The sequence below is a fragment of the Euwallacea similis genome, chromosome 27, assembly GCF_039881205.1.
Source record: "Euwallacea similis isolate ESF13 chromosome 27, ESF131.1, whole genome shotgun sequence".
In the NCBI taxonomy this organism is placed as follows: domain Eukaryota; kingdom Metazoa; phylum Arthropoda; class Insecta; order Coleoptera; family Curculionidae; genus Euwallacea; species Euwallacea similis.
In genome coordinates, this window is record NC_089635.1 from 1,747,131 (window position 1) to 1,770,432 (window position 23,302).

The following is a 23,302-nucleotide window of genomic DNA, read 5'->3' on the forward strand; positions in this document are numbered from 1 at the left end:
TCTAGTGATGTAAAGAATTGTGGATATATCGATCTAAATGACTCCGACTGCTCTAGAGTCATTCGTAAACGCTTAATGGAGAAACGGACTTTATCTTACCTTTTCTCACTTTCTTGATTTTTGGGACCCCTTTTTGAATATGCTCTAGATGTTCGTGTCAAGTCAAAAACGATACAAATTTGACACAGCTGGTTTTTCTTCTTTTTTTTTCATTGAAACCGGGATACAGGAATGCGGTGGCTGGACAGTTGCTAAGTTTATTATTAGTTTAAAGGAGAATCGTGTGAACAAGAAAAACTTAAAGAAAATGTCGATCGAGTCCGACAATGTCGACGAAATGCCGACAAGCAGAACTGGCATGGAATGCTTAGATGGAGGAGATCATGCATTCAGGCAAAGGATTTCAGCACACTACCAGCTCAGGTATACTTTTAACCTCCAAACATTAAGTAATTTATGCCAAAAAACCACCTAGTTTTTGTAATAGTCATGTACCCTAATGGTTGTAGTGCCCTCACCAAGACCAGACTTAAATATTGTATTTTCTTCCACTACATCCTCTCCTTTGCTATGCTCGCCAAACTTACTCCATACATTCTTGATCGATTCAACATCTTCATCCTGCCCATCGAAGAATTGGAAGTACCTGAAGTAAGTCTCAACTCCTTGAAATGTTTGTGCCTCAGTGTCACATCAAAACATAATACTTCTGAAGTTATTTCTAATAATGCAAAGTATTAAAAATCTTTCAGCCCCTTTGGTGGGAATGGTTTTGGCTCTCGAGCATTTTGTCCTCAATCTTAGCCCTTGATGCTATGAAGAAGAACCATTATGTTCGCATGCGTTACTACATGACTGGGATTGTTCTACTTGGATATCTTCCACTTCTCAATGGCCTCCTAAAGTGGTTTCCAGAGGTTGTTATGTACCTTTATGCTGAAAATTACACAGATTTTGATGACATTTTTTTCTGGATGGTAAGTATACTGATTTAATTATTGAAATGGGGATAGTAATGTAACTCCATCCCAGGAGAAAATAATCTGAAAACTTTTGTTAATGGGTGATATAGATATTACAAGCTACAATGTTAGTTATGGTAATATACATTGTATTTCAGAAGTCAAGTTATGAAAATGTATTTCTGAAGTAGCTTCTAAATTATTTATTTAATAATTAGATTTTGAAGTCTCAAATCAATTCACTGATACTTTTTCTAATGAAATGGTATTGAATGAAAGATAAGTAAATTAAGAATTATCAAGGTGTCTCAGAAGGAAAGTATTTCTTTCTCTATGCTTAGATCAAGTTTTTTTTAAATTTCATTGTGGTCTAAATTCTGAGACACCCCATAATATTTTTATATATGAAATGGAGGAAAAATATTCTTTCAGGGGCTACCTTATGGGTTGCTATGGTATGGATTTATATTTCTTGCTGCGCAAGTACACTCATTTTCCCTCTACTTTGGGTACAAGTTGCTATGTGCTTGGAGGCTCAGGAGCACTCACAGGGACTAGAGACCCAAGTACTGAGAAGTGTCTCACCTTTCCAAGTCTTTTTGTTTTATTTATGTTATATTTATTTGTTGTTTCATTTTTTATTAACTTTTTTTAGGGAATAGTCAGAGGGGTTTGAAAAGGATTCATTTGACATTAGTAAAATTTAATCCTAGCTGGAGTTGACATTATGTGGGGCCAATCAATGTAAAGTCCATTGAGTACCTGCTTTAATGTGGTAGCCATATAAGATCTTTGTTAACAATCAAGCTCCAATTTTCCATCATATTACACTGTGTAACTTACACCAATCTAAAATATCAACCACAGTATCCCTTCATTCAGGGCCCTAACCATTAGAAATATTGGCAAGTTTGTGATGTATTTTTTTAGATATTCTGTTGTTCTGAAAGTTACTTATAAATCCCATCAAAAGGTGCCATTTTTGCTTAAAGACAAGTTACTACAGGTAAATGGTGCCTTCCAACTTAAAAAAAAGTTCTGCTGCTCCAAAATGGACTACCAAGTCAATACTGTTTTGTATATAATTATTTAAAAAAATTAGTAATAAGATGTTTCGTTCCTAGAATTAATAAGTGTTACAGTTCAGATTTTTAAAAAATGATTATAGGTCCTTAAATATGAATTTAATACATTGCAAATTTAAGAATCTGTTGATATTCACCTGATGTTACAAAATTAATCAGCTAAGATGACGTTTGTTAAAATATTTTTAGTTGCAATCCTTAAAAAGACAAATTGTTTTTACTTCAGTTTATATAATAATTAAACTAAAGTTACCATAACCAACTTCCCTTACATAACGAACTAATTCAGTTTGATATTGTTTAAACTGTGAGCATGTATGTATAAAATTAATGTTTTAGGGGAATTAAATTATTCAATAATGTTAGTTTTCTAAAGGTTTTATAAAATTTATCGTTCTGACCAATAAAATTACTTTTCAAAAAATGGTGTTTCAAAGAAATGTTTCCCCTTCATATTTATTGCATATTATGCCATCCTTCACCAATTTTGGTCGTAACGCTTCATAGCCTTAATTTGCAACCTTCTTTGCTAATTTTCTTTATGGTTTGGGTGAATTAAATTTTTATTTGAAGAGATAGTTTGACTTGATAAAATGACAATCGAAAAGAGTGTTAATATTTGCTCTATCGAACTCTGAAACCTCACGGTCTTGCGTTTTCTTAATTTGTTGTGTTCACAATGGTGAATGAAAAAAATTGTCGGTCATATGTTGAATTGTAAGATTCTTAAATAGTTTCAAGCAATTAGAGATTAATTCTAGTGAATAATGAATAGAACTAATATCAGTTTTTAATGCGCGGAAAAGTAAAAATCTATATTTATCTATGAAATGAATCCTTTTAAATATGCTTGAAATATTTTATGCAAGATTTTTTCTTTTTGTCATAAAATTATATCTTTTTGTTTAAATTATTATAGTGCAATTAAATAAGTTACCCAATTTGAGTTTGTAGACGTTTATGGAACAATTTGAGCCACGCTTTTAAAGAGATTCCGTGATAAGATATAAAATAATTATGTATCTAAGTAATTATATATGTTTGTATTTGGGCCATTAATGTGCGTAATTAGAAGATCAAAGGAAAATTTATATAAAATCAAATAAGAATCTTTAGAATTGTTGTTTTGTTCACCTAAATGGCAAATATATTCTAGATTTCTCCGAAATCGCCACAATTAAACATATAGCATTTAACTATTACCGGTTTTTGCTTTGTCTCGCTATGTGGAGTTTAATAACTTACGGCCTTCATTGTGTTTATAATGCATGTCCATAAGTTGTATTACATTTGATTGAAAATTACAAAATATAATGTGGTTTTTCTCTGCCTAAACACGGCTAATATTTTTACCGAAACCAGTACGATTGTTATCGGCAGGCTTGCGTTTACAAAAGGTCGGTTCAAAGCGCCTGACTTACGATAAAGTCGAGTTTTAGTACTGTATGGTACCACGATACGAACGAAATCAGCTGTTAGTTCTTTGCCGTTTCCATTGTTGGTAAAGCGCGACGGACGATCGTACTGGGTCAATGTGTGTGACATGGGCTTGTACCGTTTAGAAGTCGCCTCGTCCTTGGTTTAATTTAGTAAAATAACTACAATTAGAAAATGGACAGTGAAATTACGAGTGATAAAAAAGAAGCTGAGGAGCCGCTTTTAGTTAAGCCAGTTAAGAATGTGAATGTCTTGCCTAATGTGCAGAAGAGCGAAGATGGGAGTCAAACACATAACAACCAACCCTTCCGGGATCTTAATCCTGCTGAAATTATTAGAAATAAAAGTAAGTTTTTTTGCTTTAATACGCATTTTCTGTGTTAAGTACCTACTTTGATATTTTTAATGAACAACGATTTGATCAAGTGTGTGTGATATTTGCCCAGAACGATATTCCGAACAAAGACGTATATTCAAATTTATTAAAAAAACTTTATTGGTTCATACATACAAAACGCTCTGTTCTCTATCCATCTACGGTTTTGATCTTTAAAAATGTCTCTTAATTTCTATTTCAAAAATATATTATGCGAACATTTCAACAACTTAATGGTGCTCTGTTTCCTATGATGAATGTTTTTTTAAGATCCTACCCAAAGTAAAATTTATTGAAGTTTTCTCCATGGATAGTCTCATTTTAGACCACAAAAAGGAATTCAAACGTAAAAATGTGTGCGATTTTGTCTCATTTAATGTATGTATATGTATGTGACGTCCTGTCTTACTAAGACCTTGAGTTACCATTAAACTACTATTAATTAATAAGTTCATCTATTCCATCATAATTGATTTGCGAGAAATAGCAACTGCAACTAAATGAACTGCGTTGCCCATGTAAGAAGTGATTAATTCGCATATAAAAGACACGCGTTTTTTGAGGAAATTATCATATTTTATACACTTAAGTGGGACTTAATTGTTTCATAAATAATTCCATACATTAATTGTTTATAATACATTAATCGGCTGAGATCTTAAGAATTTTTCTTTTTTTTGTAAACAGTACTTCATCTGGTTTGTTGGTCGCTTAGAGTGTTAGATAATTTCGCTTTAATTGTAAGGGCAATAACTTGCTTTTGGCAGAGTAAATCTTCAAGATTTTTCTTGTAAAAGTTAAATTATAAAAGTGTGATTCAAGAATTACTCTCAGGGGGGTTTATCTTGCGAATAAATTCGTGTCTAGAATGATTTGGCAGAAGCATGCAGAGCGATTCTAAAGTTAGCACAATATCGTAGGAATCACCCGAAAATACAGCCAATATCATACAAGTAAATACGCATACTTTCGTATATACCTATAGTGTATCAATATAAGTAATATTCGAAAAATAGAGCAATTAATAAGCTTTTTGGGTTAATAACTTGGGACCTAAGAGCTGACACCGACCTCATCATGTTTTATTATTCACTAACAGGTAAGTTGCACGAATATCAAATGAAAAAATTCGCATTTTCATTACAATTCCTATCATAAAGGCCTACCCACGGTGATGAGTGTAGCCATGAAAGCGACCAATGATGGGCGGCATTCTTTATTTAATATGGTAACGAAATAAAATATGGTTCTTCTTCAGTTGGCTGAAAAAAGGCAATTCAGTAACGGTTGTATAATAACTTTGATAAATAATTGCGAGGCGAATATTATAGCCATACAGAGAGAGGTCAATGTTAAGGCCTTGTTTTTATGTCAACTATAGAGGCGTTATCGTATGTATGTATCGGAGATTTAGTAGGAATTAGATAATGAAGAGCCAACTGGCAGAACTATCTTGGGATGAAGTACTATCGGACAAGATTACTATTACCGCCGCTTCTAAATGGCCGAGTATCGGGGAATCCCCTTTTAAACTGGGGTACCTATTCAGAACTGAAAAGAAAAGATGAGGGAACAAAATGGGCAGTTGAGATATAGAAGGGCGGAAGTGTCCTTCTATATCTCAACGTAGTAGTAAATTCGTTAATTCAGGTCTTTCTATATGTTAATAAATTAACATTTATTAATCATGGAGGATGTTCCCAATATTCCGACATGTGTAAATTACATATTTTTAAATGCGGTCAATATGGGTTCAAAGCAGCTAATGTGTTACTAATAAGTGTTTACCGATGTTGATACGGGTTGTTTCGTTCAATATTAAGACTAAATCCTTATATAAATATATGTACATTCAATGAACACTTAAATGTTTGTCTGCGTTTAAGTAAGTGGCTCATCAGTTTATAACAATCATTTTGATTATTCTTGAACCTTACCCAATTTCTTCTGAGGAGTCGTAATTACAACATAAAAGCTTAATTAGTGTAATTTTAAACGATGGGTTTTGTTAATCAATAAAGTAACATATATGAACATATACAGAATGTAATATATGTTGGAGATATTTCAGGAGGTGATACTCTATAAAATAGATCTGTGGTCAAAAAAGTACCATTTGTCATGAACAAGGTGGCAAAGTTTCCCATTTTTCCACATATTGTACGTTTTCTTCACGTATGCCTTGAAATAAAGTTTTGAAATTTTAAATTCCTACTTCCTTTAAGACCTTCTACAACAAAATGTAAAAAGTGTCAGTAGTTATATCAGGGTGTTATGTTTTTTGGGTTACGTACCATTTTATGCTTTGTATCTTTTTTTAAACACCCTGTATAAGTTCTAGCACCTAATTCAAATTCCTTAGTTTCTTGGTCTCTTACAGTATTTTTGTATCTTTCACCGGTTTCGTAGAATTAGCAAAAATAACCATCGATGCAGATTAAAAATGTAAAGTAAAGAAAAAATCATCCGGTTCTGTTATCAATTATTTGAAGGAACTTGCAACATTTAATTAAATTCCTTAAAATAAAAATAAATCCAAAAACTGTTGCAAATGTGCCATCCTGCATATCGAAAATGGTGCATTTTTGATCATGGCTCTAATAGCATTTTTTCTTATTGTGAAGGGTACTATCTGAAATATATCGGGTGATTCAAGAAGGTGGCTCGCCCTTATAACTCTTTCGTTTTTAAACTTAGAAAGATTTTAAATGTAATTATAAATTCATAAAATGTATATAAAAATACATAATGAATGGTAAAAACTGTTTTTCAGTGTTTAAATTTCTTATAAAAGAAAAAGTACTCAGTAAAATGACAAATTGATATTTTTCCTCATAATTCTGACCTAAAATTGCGCCTGATACGTATATCTCAACGGCGTAGCTCAACATGAAAAAACTACAAAAAGAAAATATGTTTTTTAAATGACATATTTTTAGACTAACAATTACCTCCAGATTCCAAAAAAGAAAAAATGTACAGAATATTACGATTAAAAATCGAGGGCAAAGGTAATTTCCGGTTAAACCGGAAGTGCTAGATAAACGTCATTAATGTTGATCAATCGGCTCTATTCTCATATAGCTTCCCTCCAAATTTCAACTTTCTAAGTTTAAAAACCAAAAATTTGTAAGGGCGAGCCTCCTTGAAACACCCGGCATATGTTACACCCTGTATAACGTTGGATGGAAGGTCATTCGTTAGTATTCTTGAACAATGAAGTGCTTTGGAAGATAAAAAAAAGACCTCGTATGATTTTTTTTATCTCTAATTCAATGTATTACTCTCATACTTGTCTCGCGTACATTATGCTATGACATGCATATGCATCACAGTCTGTGTACATCGATGTGATTTCATCACTGCATTTCGCAAAATAAAATGCGACCGTCTGCGATACAAGAGCCCAATAAGCACTGACTCGTACCCATTATCAGGTTTTTTTTAAAATTCGATTCAAGCTATCGAATTTCTAATAAGCACTTGCACTTAGCTTGTTCAGTTACGTGAATTGGATGGGTGAATATTAGAATATCAGATTTATGCTAACCGCCATCAAAAACAGGTGTTTTGTGTTGACGAAGTCGTGTTGCTTTTTTGCTGCAACTATAGTAATGTTCGCATAATATTAAATGTTACACAACACCGGTAGCCACTAGTCGAGCCCCCATTTCGCTTCGCTCGAACGGAGAAAAAATACGACACTTATGTACATGGTAAACTGCAACCTCACTGAGAAGCCAGTAAATGAGAGGTGCCTGACAAGGATATGAGAAATCTACACTTTGTTCTCAATAGCATAATAATAGGTGAATTTGTTACGAGTGAATTAAAATGAGTTTTTATTATTTCATCATTTGATTATGACCTCATTTGATCATTTTGTCAGTCACAAATACCACTTAATCAATAGCAACGCTCACGTGTCCAATAATACAGTCCCAGTAATCTCACAATTTACCAACTTGTTTACTTTTTCCAATTACTGATGTGGCTTCGTTAGTTTAGCGTGTAATAATTATTTGCATGCCCTGTGAAAGGCACATAATAGCTAATAAGCCAAGCTGGGTGATACTTGATTTGTGTACAGACGAACGAAAATATTGACACTCTTGTTAGCACGCTACCTGGCCGAATACGTACATATTTAATTTCTGGATATTATTAAACTAAAAGGTGTACAAATAAGCTTCCGCTGTTTGACGAAACATGGCCCCACCAGAAGATTATCTTGAAATTGTCAGATGTAAAACGTACTATGGCAAGTTTGATCATCTAATGACAACATAACTTTGAAGTACAGAGAGATCGTTTAAATTTCATATCTAGTCAGCTGTGAAGTTTGTTGAAGAAAAGAACGTATGTCGATTATCGTTTGTGTATATTTGGTTACCTTAGTAACAAACATCATTTGTTAATTTTTCATGCCGAAACGCTTCTTCCGGAGACATTTAGCCAATCATCGTTTATTATTTTGATTATTCGCCATTCGGCTTTTAGCATTTTTTGTTTTCCTTTCTCCTTGTTATTTTATCAATTTTATCCGTTTTATAAAAAAATCGGTCTTTTTCAAGACCACGGTATCGTTTGTGTTTAAATTCGGTTTCCTACCTGTACCTACTACAAAATAGTGTTCACGGACGAGCAGAAAGCATTTATGATTCAAGCCTATTTTCGCAATGGACACCAAATTAGTGGAGAATGGGTTTATGAAGTTCAACCCTGTTTTTGAGAATTTCGTGAAAAATTCCCTCAAGTTGCAACAACTTTTTTCTTGTATAACTTTAGATTATCTAAGAGAATGTTATGTCAATCATTTGATAAGTTCACACATAGAGCATATCTACCCACCTCGGTTCCCAGAGCTTACGCCACTGGATTACTTCTTATTCCCAACTTGAAAAATTAACGTTTTTAGACAATAAGTATACACAATCGAAGACATTAAGGAACGGATTAGAGCAGAGCGTGCAAATTCACCCCAGAAGTTCTCGGCAACGTCTTCGAGAGTATAAAGCGTGGGGTAAAGTGCATTGAAGCGAATAGACAACGTTTTCAGCAATTATAAATTTTTCACACAATTAGATTTGTGTTGTTAAAAAATAGCCTTAATGTTTAATTGAAATCTTGAAAATTAAAATAAATAAAGCAACATAACCTCACTCGACTCCTTTATCAAAAATTAATTTTTACGGCGTATGATCAAACTACGACCTACTTTTTATCTTCTATTTTTCTTGTGTAAAATTCCACAGCTAGCTAGATATGAAATTTAAATGATCTCTCTGTATTAGTGACTCGTTATCAACATCGCATAGATTGTTTCGTACCAAAATGTCAAGTTTTGCGTCAAATAAGCGTCATTTGCGGGAACTTTTAATTTACTTCTTTAATTTGAAGAAATCTGCAGCTGAGGCGCATCGATTGCTTGTAGAGGCATATGGTGAAGCTGCTTTAAGTGAAAGAAATTGTCGCGAGTGGTTTTACAAATTTAAAAACGATGACTTTAACGTGGAATACAAAGAACGCAGTGAAAGACCGAAAATGTACGAAAATGCGGAATTGGAAGTATTATTGGAGGAAGATTCATTCCAAACGCAAAAAAAACTTGCACTTACACTAGAAATAACTCAACAAGTAAGCAAGGTAAAAGATGCAATTTCGCATCGTTTAAAAGTGTTGGGAATGGTTCAAAAACAGGGAAAGTGGATTCCTTATGAATTGAAGCCGAGAGACGTTGAACGCCGATTTTACATTAGTGAAATGTTGCTTGCCAGACATAAAAAAAGTTTTTTGCATCGTGTACTCACTGGCGATGAAAAATGGATCCATTACGATAACCCAAAGAAGAGAAACTTATGGGGACCACATGGCCATGTTTCAACATCGACAGCCAAATCAAATATTCATGGAAAAAAACTCATGTTGTGTATTTGGTGGGATCAGCTTGGTGTCGTATATTCTGAGTTGCTCAAACTGAACATAATCATTACTGGAATTCTCTACTGGATACAATTAATGAAACTGAACCGAGCACTCAAGGAAAAACACGCGCATTACTATTCCAGACAAAATTATTTCTCTACATGATAATGCTCGTCCGCATGTTGCGGAGCCAGTTAAAACCTATTTGGAAACACTTAATTGGGAAGTCCTACCCCACCCATCATATTCACCAGACCTTGCTCCATCCGACAATCACTTATTTCAGTCGATGGCACATGCTCTGTTTGAGCAGTGCTTTACATTATATGAAGATACCAAAAATTTGGTCGATTCGTAGATAGCTTCAAAAGATGAAGAGTTCTTCCAATGTGGTATCCGAATGCTGCCAGAAAGATGAGAAAAAGTAGTGACTAGGAATGGATAATACTTTGAATAAAACATAATGCCCCGTTCTTTCACAATAAATTCCTAATTTTTTATATCAAACTGGGGACACTTATTTGTACTGTTTTTATATAATTTCCCAGCGATTTACCTACTATTAGTTGGAGTATCTAAAACTCTGACTTATAAACTCTCGTATAATTTAATTCCTTAATACACAGAATGGCTTAAGTATAAAATTTAATTTTACCACATATTTAGACTTGAGTTATCTCGTAAGAGTTAACATCAAGATTTTATTTACGAACCGTGTTCAATATCTACAACTGATAATATATACTTTCTGTTTACTGCTATTTGTCAAATGCGCAAAGTAACAATGATGTTTGGTTTAAAATCATTTAAAAAATGGAGCAAAACTGTCTATGTCTGCCATGCGCGATTTTCGAAATAAAGAGTGTCTCCAAAAGGTTTTTACAATACTCTACCATTGCTAGCTGAGATCAGAATAAAACAATTTAACCATATTTGCCTTAGTCCAAAAGTTAATAATAACCGAGCTACAGGGAGGCAAAGTTAATATGTGAAATTCAATTTTCAGTCATAATTATTAAACGGTAGGGGGAAAACTCATGAAATTTTCGACGCTTTGAGTTAAATTTTTAAAATTCCATACATATATTTTCTTTAATACCCTCTCCATCCAGCAAATCTCAAAATTTTCGGTAGCCATACGCAGGGTGTTATGGTTTTTGGGCCATGTACTATTTTATGTTTTATATAAATTTTTGGAACACCCTATATGAATTTTAATGCCAAATTTAAATTCCTTCTTCAACTCTTTAGCTTTATGGTCTCTTGCAGTATTTTCGCATCTTTAACAGTTTTCGAAGAACTTGCAAAAATATCTGTCGATGCAAATTAAGAGTGTAAAGACAGTAAGGGAAAAAATCATCTTGCCCAGTTATCAACTATTTGAAACAATTCGTAAGATTTAATCAAATTTCGTAAAACGAAAACGAAATTATAAAAACTGAAACTGGCTTCCTGTGATCTGAAAAAAATGTGAAGTTTTGCCACCCTGTATATGGAAAATGGTGCGGTCTTGACCAAGGATCTATAATATTTATTGTTACTTTGCAAATCATTATCGCTTTCTGAAATATCTCTATGATATGTTACACCCTATATAAACGCTTTATTATTTGCACATGCATTTCGTTGAAACCAATTTCTTGGAGCTCGAAGCGCCCTTTTATAGCAATATCGACGTAAATGTAACCACTGACGCGAAACTCTATATACGCTTTTTTCGTATTACTCATTTTCTTTATCATAATTAAATCTATAGCATAATTAGCACAGTTGAATGCATTCCAGTTTGCAACGTCAGACATTCGTTTATCGTCACTTTCGTCCGAAAATGACTTTCAGCGGCCACATTCTACTCTACATCATGCCTCCATTGCTGCCTGTTTACTCAATTAATAATTATAAACTACTTGCAAATAATTTAAAATTACTTATTTTAACAACAGCGTAGTGTACAGAGCTTTGTTAACAGAAATGTGTGTAATGTGTAATATCTTAATCAAACACGGACGTCAGAAAATATTTGTAATTGTTTATCAAAATTTCAACTAAGTATACATGATGCCCGGAATTACATTGGCGAACTTTGAATCACGTCGAAAATGCAAATTTATTGCCAGCTGTAGGCTGATGGAGATATTTTAACGTAGATTTATACAGGGTGATTCAACGCGCCGGGAGATGGCATTACTTTTAGACGGGAGGTTCTAATAAACAAAAGAGTCTTTGGTAGATCGCTGGTGCCTGATGAAGCCATTAAGTAGAAACACGTCTCGCTGGATTGCCAAAAATCCCCTTCCTATAAAAAACATAATAAAAATTGTTAATTTCCGCGAAACCGCTTGATATACAGGGCGTTGCAGAATTGTACGGTACTATTTGAGCTATGCATTCTCTAGTACAAAATAAAGAAGAAAGTCCATAAAAGCATATGTCTTAAGTCAATTCGTTATCGAGATACCGGGGCATAAAGATATTTATTAAACAATACAGCATTTATGCCCCAATATCTCGATAATGAAGCGACTTAGCACATGTGCTTTTATGAACTTTATTCTTTGTTTTGTACTAGAGAATACCTACCTCAAATAGGGTCGTGCAATTCTGAAACATCGTGGGACCTGTAGATTTGATTGAATTTATAATTTCATTAATTTATGAAGAAACTAAACGGAATTCGATCAAAAATCAAGGGAGAGAAAATTTAGGTAATCGATTGAAGATCTTAAGAAAAACATTAATCGACACCAGTGACGCACAAGCAAATTTTTCTAAAGGATTTTATGTACCAAGACCTCAGAAAATACACTACTCTGTATAGAAGTTAGAGGTAATCCATTCTCGCATAAACCAGCAACTATTACTTAACATGCACATAAAATTTGAAAGCTTTATCCGCAGTAGACGAAGCACAATAAAATAACAATCCAATTTTTTTCTTAACTTTTAACACCCTGTAATTCTGCTACCGATCGAAATCGGACACATGCTTATATGAAGTTTTTTCTTTATTTTATACAAGAGAATATACATGGCCCAAATAATGCCGTGCAATTCCGAAATACCCTGTATTTTAATTAAATTTCCTAGACATGTATGCTGTGGAATGCGCATATTTTACAAAAAAGAAAACATTTTCTGCTTTTAATACGTACCACCATGGTATTAATGCACATTTTTGAAGAAAAAATGGCGTGTCAGCGGCTTTTCGGAAAATTGTTCTTAAATTATCGCTTGTTCGATTCCGAAGAAAAATACCTCTCTTGAGATTTTTGCGTTTGCCGCCCCGTTTCCGAGTAAAAAAAAATAAAACTCATCAAAACTACTTTTAAATCACCCTGTATGAAAAGGAAAAGATATATTCTTTCTTGGCACTTTAATAGTTTCTTGTGGCTCAGGCCCCCTTTACCACGCAAAACGTTTTCTATAGCGAGATAATGGTCGTTTGAATTTCGATATTTGAATTTTTCATTCAGTTCAGAAACCATCTTCTCTAACTCTTACATTTTATTCATTGAATCAATGAATGAAAGAGGCTGGAGGCACAAAAAGTCTTTTTACCACGTATAGGCATCGAACATGGGTCTAAGTGAAGCTATAGCAGCACCGTCAAATTAATTAAGCCGACGAATTTATTAGGGTTTAACTCCTTAAACCCATTGGACGACGAGATTAATTATCCCAAGTACTCCGTTCTGGCATTCATAACACTGAGGGCCTCTAACATGTTCCCAGATGTTTCGTTGTGCGCTCATCAGATACGGTGGGTTGACCGTCACTCTCATATTTCTCTTTTAGAGATGAAGGAGAAATCTGGTCCATACAACATTTATTGCTGCTATGGCAGTTAATCAGCAATACAGAAACATTCAATTAATCATTAGTACTGTGAGGTACTGGAGGTGGAATCAAGCATGTTGGAGCCCTCTCTCCCGTGCTGTGTGGTACAGGGTGGCCTTTAGAGGGAGCCTGTCCCTGGTTTCCGGGAGTGTTGAAGAACACCAAATGGGAGTCCTTCCGCTGAGAGGGTTGAGAGGGGGCTGCCCCGTTAGTACCCACCAAAAGAAGGTTGGGGGAGAAGTGGGGACTTTGGGACTTCTCCGAAATCTTTAAAGCTATAAGACCATACAAAGTCCAAAGGATTGTATAAGGTTTACTTGTTATTTGCCCGCTAATTTATTGTACTTATTTCTGAAACAACACGTACAAAATAAGTGATTAATTTTTGTTTTCGAAATTCGGGACACCCGGTAGAAGTGTGCGTTCATGGTATAATTTTCAGTTAGTTTTATTATAAAAAAAACGAATGTTATAAATAATTTAAAACGGGACATTTAATTGAATAATAATGCATATCAGTAGCATCATTAAATTTTGCGCAGACGTTCCAAAATCGATCCGCTGATAATGCAAAACACGACAGACAAGATTCTTGTCCTGGACTTGAGGCTTTTAGTTTTACCTGTTTTTGTTCGCCTTTTTTATCACTGTTTACAACGGAAAAGTGGGTATATAGTTTAAGCACCGTTAACAATTTTTCAATTGTAAGAAACTGATTTTGAACCTACACCAAAAGCTGTAGAAATGACGAAAACTTCAGGTTTCTAATAGGCACCTAATGTATGTGAATGAAATTAAATTTTTAGGTGTAGTATTACTAGATAGAAGAAGAAATGAAAAAACCATGGAAAAGCCGACCTTGGTACCCCCTGATGGAGGGTGGGGTTGGCTGGTGCTCTTTGGTGCCACTTTGGTCAATATCCTGGTTCCTGGTACCATAAAATCATTTGGGGTGCTACTAGTGGAATTTAGGGAAGCGTTTGCGGCGACCCCCTCGCAGGAAATGTGGATTCCCTCTCTGTGTTATTTCCTTTATAGTTCCTTAGGTGAGATCCTTTCATCTCATACTAGTTCTTAAACATACCTTTAATTGTGCTTTTGTCGTTGGATGATTTATGAAGCAATAAACAAACCTGCTTGTTCACCGTTAAGGAAATTCAAAGAGACCTTGATCTGCTTATAAAGGCACCTAAATCACTCCAGTCAAGCTTTGAGAAATAAACATATCCTGATTAAAATACAATTACCAAGATATAGGAATAATTGGGTCTAAGATAACAGGAAATTTTTATTTACCATTGCTCTTCAAAAAATATAATTTAAAAATACACTTTGCTTCAGTTTGTATAAAAACTAAATATCTGACCAATAAATTTTTTTAGAAATTTCCATATAACTTTTTTTTCGTTTTAGGTCCCATATCCAGTATTTTATCGGTTAAGTATTCATACAGAACTGTGACATTCCTAGGGGGGGCTTGCGCCGCCGGTGGAATGATATTCAGTTTCTGGGCCAGCTCTGTAAGTTACCTCTGCATTACATATGGCGTTCTAGTGGGTTGTGGAGCAGGATTATCCTTTCCCCCTACGGTATATATCGTCACAAGTTACTTTGTCAAGTTGAGAGGAATTGCAAATGGGATTTGTATATCTGGGTCAGCGTTTGGCTCAATTCTGTTACCACCATTACTGAGATTCCTACTGGTATCGTACGGCTACAGAGGGACATGCATGATCATGGGTGGAATAACCCTTAACGTGTTTGTGGCAGCACTTTTCTACGACCCTGTAGAAAAACATTTCAAGAAACAAATAAAAGAGGAGGAAGATAGGATCGAGGAACTTCCAGAACCCGTCCAAACAAAATTTATCATCAGCGAAGATAGCATGACATCCCTGCCACATATACCCCACAACGATTCGTTTCTGGAGCAGAGCGAGATATTGGATATAGGGTTTAACAGAAGTGCGTCCAGTGCAGCTGTCCCATCCTTAAAGAGTCCGCAGAGAGAAAGGAAAATCAGCGTCCCTACTGGGAAGTTTGACGTGATGAAATATAAACAAGGATATACAGGGTCCAAACATAATATGAGCAATTCTGCTTTGCATGCCGTGCCTGAAGGGGGCCAGAATGCAAACGGAGTACCAGATGGTTTGTCACATCGAATACCTAGCTCAAGACGAATGGCAAGGACAGGTGAATTGTAATTGACTAGTGATGGGTGATAACACAAAAGTGTGTTTTTTAGGTCCAAAACGAAGCACTTCGACTAGCTCGTTTCAGTATGTCAGCACTGCTTATCACGGAAGTACTTTGACGTTGCAGCCAGAGATTTTTGCTAGTTCTTTTAGTTTAAGATCGTCGAAAGGCAAAAGGCCAACTACACCTGAAGGAGAACCAGAGAAAAAAGTCAAGTTATTTGACATCTCTTTACTGAAAGATCCTTTATACTTAATCATTCTAATTTCAAATTGCACCAATGCGATTAGTTATACAAATTTCATTATTCTGTTGCCATCTTACGCCAAGCATCTTGGTTTTGATGAAGACAGTGGTGCCCTTCTTCTGTCTATAGTTAGTGCTTTTGACTTAGTAGGTCGAATGGGGGGTTCAGCCTTATCCGATCTGACTACCTTTCCAAAGTCCTGGTATTTCGTTTGCGGCCTTTTAATATCTGGCATTTCATTAGCCTTAATGCCATTCTTCAGTAATTATTGGGTTATAGCAGCAGTGTGCTCTGTGTTTGGCTTAGCCTCTGGAACTTATGTTGGCATAACGGCTATAGTTATGGCAGATCTTCTCGGCGAAGAGCGATTGCAGTCCTCTTATGGAATATCTTTATTCGTAAATGGCGTCTTACAGCTTGTAGGGCCCCCTATTTGTGGGCTTTGGTTTGAAGCCACTCAGTCATACATTTCGCTGTTTTTCAGTTTAGGGATCATTTTAACTGGAGGCTCGAGTCTCTGGAGCTTTGTTCCATGTATTAAGAAAAAAAATGTTGCTAACGAGCCTTCAGATGAAGAAGGAAAAAGAAGTAATATAAATTCTCTCTCAAAATGAAGCTTTTTTTAAGTTATGTAGACAGGTTAATTTGGGCATTAATACATTGAATACTATTTTAAGCCTTCCCACGAACATTGCCTTTTAAATGTTCAGATGTAAGTACCTAGTTTTTTTCGTAGATCTAAGTTGTTTACAGTATGAAGGGGAGGATCTTAAAAGATTATTTTTAGTTAATATTTATCTTTATTAATGGATGCTTCAATAATATCGAAATATTTTCATGTACTCTTCCTTTAACACTGTACTGATAAATTTTAATTAGGTTAGTATAATTTGAAGCTAACTGGAAAGGAGAGCCCTAGCAACTTTCGGGATAGCTTGAAGATACATAAAATTTCATTCGAGACGCATTCCGCAATGACGATAATAATGTATTGTTCGTTAATTAAACAAATCTTAGTAATTTATGTCGGTGCTTTTGATTTACTTTCCGTTTAGTATACGTAGGAGCAGTCTACTACTTCAACATAATGCAATTAAAACGTCTTTCAAATAGTTTAGATGTTGAATAATGTGAACATCGTAGTTACATTTACTATCAAGAAAGAAACCTAATAGCACTTTTTTTGGTGCTATTATGTACATAATTTTTCTACAATATTTTATAATATTTACATCAATATGTAGTAGGTTTTGCATATACATTTATACGTAATTATTACCTTTAGTAAGAGCACCTGCATCATAGTTTATCTCAATATTTGCCTGGGTCTAAACATAATGAAAGATGATTCCTACTAGAAATGCTGTTGTACTTTTCACTCGATAATTTGTAATCTTATAGGGGTTGAAATATTTATTTTTAACTATAAATCTTTTATATACAGCAGTGTGATACCTTTTTACTATGAAATAAATAATAGGTGTATGTATGTGTTTACTTTTTGTCTAAGCTTACGTTTTAATGAAGAGAAACTAAAGACTAATCAAGAATTAAGTGAATCCTTTCGAGATGAAAGAAAAGCCTTACCCGCCTGGCGCGTTTGGTCTGGCTGTGTTCTCAAATTTGTCATATGCCGTAGGCAGTTATTCAGGTGTGCAGGAATATCAGCGGAATCATCGATCCTAGTGTCAGAAACGTTACGCTTTTGGAAATCCCCACAATAGGCTGAAACCCATAAGGCACTGTACCACAACACAACCTGGTGGAACGGCTTGTTTTCCTGTTGCGCGGGACCCATAACTGTCTCGCAACCCAAAGATTTCTAAACAAATAAAAAACTTATTTGAATCCGATATTAATTTTTAAAAATTACCCACCTACACTTTTTATTAGAAATTACTGAAGTCCGTAAAAACCAAGGCGAAAATAGGTTTTCTGTACACAAATTTATTTATATATAATACAAAAATTACAGATATGTAGTATGTACATTTCCCTGTTCTTTTATAAATGACTACAACACAGGGACCATTATCAATTCTGAACAATAAACTTGACAAGATCTCTATGTTTCTCAAAAAAACTTAATAGATGCTTCTATTATGGTACAATTCTTACCTAATATTTTAGACAAAAAATATAATCCACTATCACAATATGATTAACTGAATCTTGGGTTGGATTATTTAAAAAACAACGGGTGTGAAAGTTCCATAGCAAACTATAAATCACTTAAAATATATTTATGTATGTATATATACAAGTTAGGAACTTAGAAAATTAAAGTGGTAGCTTTGTGTGTCTAAAAATGCTATACAAAAGTATGATCCCATTCAACATCACATTTATGAAAAAGTGCAATTTTTAATAAACAATTTCAAATTGATAATAGACTTCACAATTGCGCACACAATCACATTTTTTTTAACATGGAGCTTTTCTACACCCTTAAAGAGCTGGTATTGAATGAAGCATTGGTCAGTTTCGTTTGGAAGTTTTTAATTACTGTGGTATTTTAAAGAAAAATTAAACTCATGTGAATTATTTCCCCTCTCAGTTTAACCACATGTCGAGGGGCTTTAAATTATTGCCTTCAAATTGAAAAAAATGTTTAGTCTTTTGGCTTCCAAGTAACAATTTTCATTTTGTTATTAAGGCTATCTAAAATCATACTACAATGGCTCATCATCTCAGGTGTCAATTTTGTCATTGGGTCCTCTTCATCCTCTTCTTCTAATTTCTTTTGTCTCTTCCTTCTTAGCTTTGGCTCTTTTTTGTCTAGTGATTCATCCTCATCATCATCTTCATCATTTTTTGATTCACTCAGTCGCTTTTTCAACTAAAATGAAACAAATAAATCATTTAAACTTATATCATTGAAGTTTTATGAACCTTACTTTTTTAATGTGTTTGTCATATTCTAAGGCATCATAATAATTAGGTTTCTCACGGCGAACTCTTGCAGTTCTCCTTAAGTAGTCTGCTTCTAATGCAAATTCTCTTGCAATCCTTCGAGCATTGTAAAAAAAGTGCCCGCAGGGGCAAGATTTGCATGCGACTGGAACCTTTACAAAATAAACAATATTTTTAAGGCAAAAACATGAATCTGAATAAAAATAAAAAATATATACAGGGTGTTCTACTTAATATATAGAAGCCATGCTACTACTTTTTTATAAAGCCAGTAACATGCCTTCGGTGAAAATATTATGTACTCCATTATCAGTAAATGTTTAACATATTATAGGTTGTGAATTATTCTCTATATTGGCTGTAAAGCTATTAATACTACATATCATATGAATTTTAAACCATAATGCTGTTTTGATCTGAAATAACAAGTTGAAAGAAAGAATCTTGCATGGTATTTCAAAATTATTATAAGGCAATTTTTGGTAAACACTATCATTTAATAGTTTAACAGTGATTACAATATGACACAAATTCAGGCCTTTACAAAATGTGTATGTGCATTTGTGAAACGTGTGGTTTACGGATAGCAGTCTGAAGCACATGATTATTAAAATAAGGAACTTACCTGGCCTTTACAGGCTGGACAGATCTTTGCAATCATTTTGGCTCTAGGCATTGTAACAGTCTCCACACTTCTGAAACCCTTTAAAAGGATTTTTTTACAGCCAAAAGTGTCCTTTATTTAAACAATATATTTTCCAGGACATTTTGCCCTGAAATTTCAGAGTTATAAACTTTTGTAACGAAAATGTTGTGTAACAATTAAATTACTAAAATCGGTTGCTTTGGCTTTCTTTAAGTGCAAGCAATTCGACAAATAATAATTTCTTGAGTCCTCAGAACAATAAATAAATAAACAACTATTAAAAAATACCGTGACGTCACGTCACGACGTCAAAGAGAAAAAAAATTTAAGGAATAAATATTTGAGTAAATGAATTCAGCTGGAGGATATACCTGTCCTTGTTTCATATGTAGTTTCTATGCGAGACCAAAAGAAAAGGACTACTTTGGTTAACAGTTTTGTAGATGAAGCAATAAAAAATACTTACAAATAGGTTTTTTTTAAAGAGCATCGATTTCTTGTTCTAGGCATTTTCGGATAATTCATGCTGAAGTTCGTAGGTTTTCTTTAAATAATCTATTTCGTAGCAGAGTTTAACTTTACGTGAGAAAATTAAGATAATTAAAGAAAGAATAATGCATATTGCAGATTACAGACATTAATGGTTAAAATTAATTTAAATTGGTACAGGGAGCATGTTTTTACTTTTCCATGTCCATAATGTTTTGAAATTTCTTCAAGAGAGGTCGCTTTAGGATCAATATGTGCCAATTGTTGCATGTAATGAATTAATATTTTTAATTTTCTCTTGATAATAACAAATATCAATTTGAAAATTTTTATTGGCTCAAGATGAGTTCGATATTTTACCAGTAATACATTCGGTTGTATTCTGGATTCAGTGCATCTTAATGGCATTTTAGTCTTTAAGGAGTGTAAAGGCATAACACAGCATAACCGATTAAACAAATATTTTTTATGATGTGATGGCAAATGTTTTTTTCATTATGTGATTAAACAAATGTCTTTAATGAATATGAGTAAGAAACCAATTTTAAATACTTTTCGTAGTTTGTACTTTGTATTTTCTTGTAATTATATTTGGTAATCGAACATTTTGAATGTTGATTATTTCGCGGGTAAACATCAAATTGTCAATGTTGTCAAAAGTTCTCGCATCATCCGCTAGGTTTCGGATGTCTCTTTGGAAAAAGTGTTGGTCGAAGGAAAAGTAGTTCTTCGGTTTTATTGAATTTTTATCAATTTTTGAACGCTAAAATTTTTCTAGACTTTAAAAAGGAAGTTGTGTATCGTGTGCTAAATCCATTTGTTCGTGGATGTAGTAGTTAGGAACCATATAGCTATAACGATTTCGGGACAAAGCGAGCGCGTAGGAAGCGGACTTTTACCCATAAACGCTATAACCTCCATTCGTGTTATTGAAGTAGCGACGGAATTAAACTTGTGTCAGATGTGGCTATCGTTTTAGAAAATTCGAAAAGTGACGTCGTGTGATATTTTTTAGGAACATATGCAGTGATACAGTGACATTAACGATTATTTTAGTATGTGTTTGCAAGGACCAGGATGTGAAACGGGCTCCCAAAATGAAGAAAAATATCCGTTGTTGATTATAACGGCGGGGTGTTGGCAACGACTATACAAAGGCTAAAAAGACCGGCAGCAAAACCTCGCCATAAAAATGAGTCAATATCGGCAGGACGGAGGCGGTGGGTCGACCGCAGTGCCCAGCGCCGCCGGTCAGGGCCCTACGACCGCCGGCGCGGGTCCAAACGGGGCTATAGAAGGCGAAACAGAGGCAAATTCGGGCTCGGGAAACAGTGGGGTCCCACCAGAGTCTAACGCTTATTCGACTGAAGGTGCTCCGTCGGTGCCTCCGCCGGAAGCCGGTCACGGTTATACTCCGTTTCCCTACGGTTCCGATCACGCGTTTGGGCCAAGGCAGCCGCCGTTAGGGGGCCCCAAACAGTTGCCGCCACCGCCGCCGCATCGGTTTGTACCCGGCCCGCCGTTAAATCAACCCTCGGGCCCCACGCCAACACTCAATCAGCTGTTACAGAACCCAAATCCTGTGCCTCATCGCTATCAAAACAATTATTCACATCCAGAACAGCATTATAATCAGTGGCCCCAAAAACACCCGCAAAATTATAATCCGGGTCCTGCACCACCTCCAGGACCTTACAGACAACAACAAGGAGTAAGTGTTGTTCTCCTTTTGATGTAGTTTATTGTTTATTTTCTGCTAACATTTGACTGAATACAAATATATACTTCCCACCTATTTTCAACTTCGACTCAACAAACATTTTTACTCAGGTTTTGCCCTTTCAAAAAATATATATACATAATAGTACAATGATCTACACTTTCAGATTTCCTCCTATTACATACCAATTATTTTACCAAGTAAATTTGCTTCTCTAACATATTTGTACAATTACTCATTTATGAAAAGGCTCTTTATGGCTAAATTCCCCATTAACTTCCAATTTTAAAATGTAAATTTAGGGTTAATACAAGAGAAATGACCTTGAACTTGTACACTTATTAAAACATTTGGACTTAATTTGATATCATCACATTTGTATGAAATAATATACATATTATCTTGTATAAGTATGGATCAAGTATTTATTTGCCATAGATGGAAATTATTATATTTGGTTTTTTTGATTGTGTGAGTGTTCCGAAATTAAATATTGGCCGGTTCACTACATACAAAATACAGGCCTTATTAGCTGGGTTGACGTTTTTAGAACACAGAAGATATTACTAGCATGTATATTTACCTAATGCAGCAAGTATGTGGTTTTTAAAAATTCAATACCTATAAATTTAATAAATTTATAATGAAATGCAGTACATTTGAGATAAGGATGTCCAATATGAAGATCTACTATTATGGAGTCCCCATACTAGACATCCTTATCTTGGATGCAGTGTATATAAGTGTTGTTTTTGCTGAGGTTATAAATAGATGAATGTATTGTAAATTTTTTGTATTAAAAAAACTGCCCATTTTCTTTTAAGATTCATGAGCTTAAAACTCAGTATTTCATATCTGTACATTAAAAACCTGTCACCAAATAACAGTTTCCATTGAAGCATTAGTACATTGTTTTCCCCATCTTTAACTTTTATGACTAACTTCAAACAGGTGTTATTTTTTTAGAAGTGCTGAAACATGTTTTAGACTCTGTTTTTGAAACTATGTACAAGTGGTGTTTCTTTGTTGAGAGTTAAACAGGCGTAGGTGTGTTTAAAGCCCAGTTTAATAGATTTTCTAAAATTAGTTAAACAGAATTTTTACTTTTCTAACTTCTTTAAACCTTGATTTGTTCAGTGTATGTATATTTTGCATAGATCCTGTGGTTTAATACAATTTTCATGTTGTGTTTGAATTTATTAAACACTTCTACAGAATTTTTGCTGTTTTATCTGTTCTTGCCATGTTGACATAATCTAAACGTTTATTACCAATTTTTTATGCCCTATTCATAATAAATTAACAAACCAACCCTACCAAGTGTTAGCACTAGGAAGAGGTGAATGACCTATAAGGAGGTGATAAAAAATTTTTGAATTTTAGTTAATATCATTACATCATAGATTTTTACCTAACTAGATGTAGGTAGACACAGGATATTTATTGTTGACAGTTGCAACTTAAGT

At 34.3% G+C, this 23,302-nt stretch overlaps 5 protein-coding genes across 11 annotated transcripts in view; 3 read left to right on the forward strand and 2 right to left on the reverse strand.

The window, feature by feature from the left end:
• Window positions 1–23,302, reverse strand: part of tgo (Aryl hydrocarbon receptor nuclear translocator homolog tgo) — a 118,261-nt gene that overhangs the window by 12,568 nt on the left and 82,391 nt on the right. The window lies entirely within an intron of this gene.
• jagn (jagunal) lies at window positions 122–1,610 on the forward strand. The gene is made up of 4 exons (XM_066402906.1): window positions 122–423; window positions 510–651; window positions 753–977; window positions 1,395–1,610. The coding sequence occupies exons 1-4, from the start codon at window positions 149–151 to the stop codon at window positions 1,518–1,520; spliced, it is 768 nt and encodes a 255-aa protein (XP_066259003.1). The 5' UTR covers window positions 122–148; the 3' UTR covers window positions 1,521–1,610.
• Window positions 3,251–17,557, forward strand: LOC136417332 (monocarboxylate transporter 5-like). The gene is made up of 4 exons (XM_066402994.1): window positions 3,251–3,830; window positions 14,429–14,668; window positions 15,036–15,818; window positions 15,871–17,557. The coding sequence occupies exons 1-4, from the start codon at window positions 3,659–3,661 to the stop codon at window positions 16,680–16,682; spliced, it is 2,007 nt and encodes a 668-aa protein (XP_066259091.1). The 5' UTR covers window positions 3,251–3,658; the 3' UTR covers window positions 16,683–17,557.
• On the reverse strand, window positions 18,000–19,938 carry LOC136417283 (UPF0547 protein C16orf87 homolog). 2 transcript variants are annotated; one of them, XM_066402910.1, is made up of 4 exons: window positions 19,813–19,936; window positions 19,607–19,754; window positions 18,966–19,133; window positions 18,000–18,907 (listed from the first exon to the last, which is right to left on the reverse strand). In XM_066402910.1, the coding sequence occupies exons 2-4, from the start codon at window positions 19,655–19,657 to the stop codon at window positions 18,680–18,682; spliced, it is 447 nt and encodes a 148-aa protein (XP_066259007.1). In that variant the 5' UTR covers window positions 19,658–19,754; window positions 19,813–19,936; the 3' UTR covers window positions 18,000–18,679. The 2 variants fall into 2 exon arrangements, with proteins under 2 accessions (XP_066259007.1, XP_066259006.1); XM_066402909.1 differs by having other exon boundaries at window positions 19,607–19,938.
• osa (trithorax group protein osa) overlaps window positions 20,821–23,302 on the forward strand; it is a 39,232-nt gene continuing 36,750 nt past the window's right edge. For all 6 annotated transcript variants that reach the window (XM_066402983.1, XM_066402984.1, XM_066402986.1 and 3 more), the window contains exon 1: window positions 20,821–21,827. In XM_066402983.1, the coding sequence (XP_066259080.1) occupies window positions 21,309–21,827 (519 nt within the window). In that variant the 5' untranslated portion in view covers window positions 20,821–21,308. The remainder of the gene's footprint in view (window positions 21,828–23,302) is intronic.